Consider the following 6,624-nt stretch of genomic DNA (forward strand, 5'->3'; position numbering starts at 1 on the left):
CTTGGAGCTAGTACATTCATTCATCTCTACACATAAAGAAAGCATGATAAATAACTAAATCATGATTATTCAATTAGTCACGTTGATTTGAAAAATCAGTCGTCAAATTTTTTTCATTCTTAAAAAAATATATATATTTTTAAATTAATTTTATCAGATTTTTAAAAAGTATTTTACATTAAAAAAAAAAAAAAAAAAACAACAACGGGAGGGGAGGAGGAGTATGGAGTGAGTTGAATATAAGTGTAACAGGTGGACACTTACCCATTTACTCAAAAGCTCAAACTGTTAAATAATGCTACATACTTATCTATTTATATCCAATCACTTTCCCATCCGGATCCGATGTGGGACAAATGATCCTTGTATCATTCTCCCTCACATTCGTTGCGGTCAGAGGCCACCCTGCTTACCCACGTGACTATAATACTAACTGTAATAGGTAGACGCTTGTTCATTTATTAAGAAACTCAAACTATTAGATAATAATATATACTCATTTATTTATACTCAATTGCTTTTCTATTCGAATTCGACGTAAAACAAATAATACATGTTTCTTCCAATTGAATACCGAATAATGTCATTTTTTATTTATTATCATGCAAAGCATTATAATTTTTTTAAAAAAATAATCCACCAACTTTAAATGTGAATTAACAATTGTACGAGGACAAATTAATTACTCCCTCCCTTCTATAGCAAATGTCCGAGAGTTATGACCCGGACGCTTGTTTTGGAATGGAGTGAGGGAGTATTTATTTGCAGGCCTCAAAACAGTGAAGGCTTGTACTTCCTTTGCGTTTTTTAGTGGCTATTACATTATGAGCCATCGTGATCTAAGTTGTTGGGTTTTATAATATAATAACTGCATGTCATGGGCCATGTTTGTTTTTTTAGTTTTTATCATTTGTCATTTTCTGAATTACTACTACAAACTTATCCTCCATTAATCGTTATCTAAAACATCCGACAAACGTTTTCCACACGATATAGACGGTAGTGTATTATATTTGACCCATACCCAACCCATATAGATATAGCCTCACAACCACCCCATCCATGGTTTAACTTCACCACATTTTTTTTATTCACCACCCCACTGCAAGTGAAATCAAGATCAAATGTATTCACTTTTAAGCCACAAATATATATATATATATTTTTTTTCTAGAATTTAAGTCACAAAATTTGAAAATAAAGATGGTGATTGTGTGTGCATGCAGGAGTGCACACACGATTCGGTTTGTTCAAATTTTAAATGACTTTAATAGTTTCAGAAATTTTGTAATCGAACTAAATCATTTGAAGTAGTGGAATTGAATGAACCAAACCCTAGTGATCAATTTGTTGTGGAGACTTCAGAGATACACGAGATGGATTGTCTAAGCTTCAAAGTTGGAAATCTAAAGAATTAACTGAAGTGGTAAGTCAATTTACCTTGAAAAAAAAATCGTGTCTAGGATTGGACTTTTCTTGTGTGTAAACAATTCATTTAAGAATTAGTGTAAATATCAATTACAAAAAAAAAAAAAAAAACCCCTTTCAGGGTTGGGCACTTTTTCTTCGACCTAATAAGATCCTTAAAGAGCAAAGCATCCATTTTTTTTTTTGGTAATAATAATAATCACAAAGATCAAATGTTTTTATTTAATTAATGTATCTTAATAATATGTATCCGACATTGATTGGATCTTTCTGAGTACTTTAGGGGTGATCTGCGAAAGAATCAATATGGAGGTATGAGTAATAATACCCAAGAATCTATCTCAACAAACAGTCAACTACCAATCAAAGTTGGACCAAAGTAACCCACTGTCAACTACCATTCTTCTTCATTCAATTTTCTTTCTCACCTCCCATTCTTCAAAAGGGTCCAAAATCTGAATACCATGTCTTGTGGAATATTTGCCTCTCCTATTAATACCACTTACAACCCAAACCCTCTAATTCCAAACCACACTCACAGTTTTTTTTCTCATCTTCTCTTAGCTTCAACAAATCAATCATTACACCTTCAAATCCTCTTACAATTTTCCAACTTTGATGGCTGAAATGGAACATTCTGCTTCTTCTGATGATGTCTCTGTGGACTCTATAGGTACCCATTTCAGATTATTGCTTGTTTTCACTTCCCCTTGTCTTTGCATGTTGATTTAACAGTACTCTATGAAAATTAATAGTTAAAATGATTTAATTTGATGGTATTCTATAAAAATTAAAGTTTTTTTATATTTATTTTTTATTCTCTCTCTATGGTTATGGACAGCCAAGGATACCAGTCAAGAATCAAAGGTTGAATTTTCAGAAGACGAGGAAACCCTGATTATTAGGATGTACAATCTGGTTGGAGAGAGGTGTGTGTGTGTGTGTGTTTTATTCGCTTTGTGAGTGTTTTAAGTTTGAATGAGTCTCTAACACAATTTTATGACCCTATAGGTGGTCTCTTATTGCTGGGAGGATTCCTGGAAGAAGTGCAGAGGAAATTGAGAAGTATTGGACTACAAGATATTCCACAAGCCAATGAATATGCAGGAAAAGCTTTGGTGATTTCTCTGCTAGAGCAAGAAAATTTTTGGGGTTGGTGTTTGTATTGTTTGGTTGTGTTAAATTTGTCTGTTTTCTTTGCTCCAAGAAAGAAAAATCTGGGTGTTGGTTTCTAGTTATAGTTTGTACAATTATTCATATTGGTATAATGATGTTTGGTGTTTGGTTTGCAGTTATCTGTTCTGTACTATGAATTATTTGAAATGTTTATTCAAATCCACATAAATTTAAAGAATAACAAGTTAATATCATCCGGGAAAAAGAGTCCATTTAAAAAAGGTAGGAGCTATTTGTGGTCCAGAGAGTGACACTGTTAGAGGGATTAATATCAGTCAGCATTTTTTTTGGGTATAAAATTGCCCTGGACAATCCAATGGTGTGGTGATGAACCATTCAACAAAACTGTTATAAGTGCGGATTAAAACAGGGTAATGAATCTTAATCGAATTTAACGTGAATTCATGAGGTTTTAGGTTAATTTTGTTGATTGCTGTTTGTCTTGAAGCGGATATGATATTATTTTATTTTCTTAATCGAATTATAATTAATATGAAAATCCAAATCAACTTTAGTATTTGTTGCTCATGCCTATACTATCTTGGCAAAACCTCTGTTCTCTCTTCCAAAACTAGTTAAAGTTTATCCTTAAACAAAACTGAAATTCTAAGGATAAAATTAAAAAATAATAATAATAATTTGGATTCGATATTATAACACCTCAACTAGTTCTGAATGAAAGCATCATAAAGAAACACGGTTTCTTAAACAACGGTTACTTTTATCACCTTAAAAAAAACCCTAGAATATCGGTTTAGCAACAGTGGAAACAACAACAATAGAATGAAAAATAAAAATTGACCGAATAATAGGTCGTGATACAAATGACACTTGCACAGACCGTTTGCGAGAGAGAATTTTTTACTTTGTTGAAGGCTCTCCCACTACTAAAGGTTGTTGCTTACAAATGAAACACTAATCATTTTTATAGGCATCTTAGTCTCCTCTACACAAATATTCTAAATATTTACTCACTACAAAATTTTCTACCATTCTAAAAATATTCTATACTTTGAACAAATATCTATATCTCCCTAAAATCTTCCAACAATACTCCATAATCTTCGCACAAATACGAAAGATTCTACAACTCCATTCTCCTCATGGACTTCATGCAGAGAGTCCTTCCTAGCAATCGCAATCATGGCAAAATCCAACTCCTTTTGGTTTGACAATTGGACCAAGAAGAGGCCAAACTTGTTAATTTTTGGTCCACCAGCCCGTTGTAATTGGACCTGAGAATGTAAAGACTGCTTGGTCCACTAGCCGAAGAGTAATTGGACCTTAAAGTGTGTGACTGTTGTTTGGTCCAAATTTCATGAAACCTGTCTCCAGTTTGGATTTTGGATCTCAAATAGTGCCATTATGATGGTTTGCCTGAAATCTGGCTGAAGTTTTGCAATAAAAATGGGCTTTGATGATGAAATTGCCTGAGTTGTTGAAACATGCAACAAATTGATCCAAAAACCTCACATTTAAGCGGACAAATATTTTTCAACTCATTATTGTCCACGGGATTATTATGGTTTACTGTAAAACAATTTAAAAATATATATGAAACAACTATTTATGCTTACTCACAGTAAGATTTCTAAAATTTCATTCTCATAACTGACATGATATGAAATTAGATCATATTATATTTATTATTTTATTTGACATCAATTTGACTTCCCTAAAACATATTGTTTTTCTTTTTATTTAGTTAATTTTTAGTTTTATAAAATGGTGTGAACTAATGATATCATGTTACATCAACACTAAAGAAAAACTTATTCTCTATGTGAGTTTGGTTAGATGGAAATAGTAAGAAAAGAAAGAAAATGAGAAGTTTCTGAAAACTATTTTGCATAATCATCTAACTTTTTCGTAAAATTGTTTAACCTTTCGGAAAAAAACAAAAAAAAACTTTTTCCGTAAATTTTTCTTACAAAAAAACACTCAAATGTTTTGATTTTTTTGAAAAAGTTTAATGAACTTGCAATATTAATACATTTTCTTTTATAATAAGTTTAGTGCTATTCAAATTATAAAATGACAATTTTTCATAAATTTTTTGAATATTTTAATATTAATCAAATACATGATGAAAAACTTACTTTCACTTTCCACTATTAATTTTTGTTGATGCGAAAATCCTCACGACTCGGAACGACGGCGTTTACCTGTAAAACAAAGGGACGTTACCTCGAATGGCACCGGTGGGGTGCCAGCCGAGAACCCTCCGATGATTAAGTTAGTATTTGTAATTGTATCACATAATCGTCATGTAATATTCTGTTTAGGGGTTTTTTCTCGTACCTTCTTTAACGGCTCGGTACCCTATTTATGGTTGTCGATTGGAATCAAATTGGTTCTGCAGGAGATCCGCTTGTGCAAGATCAGAGGAGATCATTTGTTGCCAGATTTGTCGAGGATATGATTTACTCCTTTGACTTTCTCAAATTGTGCCCAGGTTATCCTTACCCTATTGAACCACGTTGTCATTCATTATCCTAGATAAGAAATGTTATCATTCTTATCCGATGAAAATCTTTATCTCTGATAACGAAATATGTTAAAGAAGTCTGGCGACTGGTCAAGGTAGGTTAGGTTTATTTTTCCCTATCAGTTGCCCCCCATTCCCAAACTTGGTCATCTAGCTTTGGGAATGTAAATTTTTTTTATTTTATTTTTGCCCTAGGCACTGTTCCCTCGGGAATAATGCTTGCGGGTATTGTTCATGTGAACAGTTTTTTTTTTTTTTTTTTCACCCTGGGTACTGTTCCCTTGAGTACTATTTTTGGTACCCTTGGGTACTATTTTTAGTACCCTTGGGTACTCTGCCCCTGGGTACTATTTTTGATACCCTTAGATAATCTTTCCCTAGGTACTATTTTTGGTACCCTTGGGTACTCTGCCCTTGGGTCCCTAAGTACTATTTTTGGTACCATTGGGTACTCTTTCCTTGGTAAGGGAATAAATTGTACGAGTTTCACTCAGGTCGTCACTCCTTTAATAAGGGAATTAAATTTTACGAGCTTTACTCAACTCGTTCCTTTAATAAAGAATTTTTATTTACTAAACCTCATAGTAAGGGAATATTGATTACGGGATTCATTCAACCCGGGTCCTTGTAATACATGACACTTATTTACCGTCCCTTATAGTACAGGGATATTACTTACGGGATTCATTCAGCCCGGGTCCTTGTAGTACGTGATATTTATTTACTATCACTTATAGTACGGGGATATTAATTACGGGATTCATTCAACCCGGGTCCTTGTAATATATGACATTTATTTATTATCCCTTATAGTACGGGAATATTGATTACGGGATTCATTCAGCCCTGGTCTTTGTAATATAGGACATTTATTTACTATCCCTTATAGTACGGGGATATTGATTACGGGATTCATTCAGCCCGGGTCTTTGTAGTATAGGACATTTATTTACTATCCCTTATAGTACGGGGATATTGATTACGGGATTCATTTAGCCCGGGTCCTTTCAATACAGGACACTCATTATCATCTCTTATATCCCTTTAGTAAGGGAATTAGATTTTTGTTAAGCGTCGGGAATGCCAAGTCCTACTAAGCGAAGCATGCTTGATGATTCTTTCTTGCACCTTTTAATAAGGGAAGTGGATTTGCTCGAGCGTTGTGAGCTCTCCCTTTAATAAGGGAGTAGTTAATCCGTCGTCTTTTTACTGAGGGAAGAAGATGAAGTTGACCCTTCTTTCCTTTATAAGGAAAGAGGTGCAGCCTGAAGGAGGGTGACCCATTTAATACGAGAGGTAGTCGTCTCGTCTTTCTAGTAAATGAAGGAAGCTTTAATTATCTCACCCTTCTGTGTAGAAGGAGTAGTCGACTTCTTGTCCCTTTAATGAGGGAAAAATGTGTTATTGGCCTCTCGTCCTGGACGACTAGTGCATTGAGGGGTCGCTAAAGGAGAGAGACTAGAAACCCAACTAGCTCGATGTACCAAGGTTGGTACATCAATCTTCTAGACCTTGTCATCATATGCAGATCG

General features: G+C 33.9%; 1 protein-coding gene across 2 annotated transcripts; it reads left to right on the forward strand.

Moving 5' to 3' along the window:
- Positions 1-1,868: 1,868 nt before the first annotated feature.
- Positions 1,869-2,723, forward strand: LOC132310309 (transcription factor CPC-like). 2 transcript variants are annotated; one of them, XM_059808493.1, is made up of 3 exons: positions 1,899-2,101; positions 2,270-2,357; positions 2,440-2,723. In XM_059808493.1, exons 1-3 carry the CDS (start codon positions 2,047-2,049, stop codon positions 2,525-2,527), a joined length of 231 nt encoding a protein of 76 aa, XP_059664476.1. In that variant the 5' UTR covers positions 1,899-2,046; the 3' UTR covers positions 2,528-2,723. The 2 variants fall into 2 exon arrangements, with proteins under 2 accessions (XP_059664475.1, XP_059664476.1); XM_059808492.1 differs by lacking the exon at positions 2,270-2,357 and having other exon boundaries at positions 1,869-2,101.
- The last annotated feature ends 3,901 nt before the right edge of the window (positions 2,724-6,624 follow it).

This window comes from Cornus florida, unplaced genomic scaffold (genome assembly GCF_030987335.1).
Source record: "Cornus florida cultivar Cherokee Brave unplaced genomic scaffold, ASM3098733v1 CherokeeBrave_3.0.0_Hap2_Chr05, whole genome shotgun sequence".
NCBI classification, from domain to species: Eukaryota; Viridiplantae; Streptophyta; class Magnoliopsida; order Cornales; family Cornaceae; genus Cornus; species Cornus florida.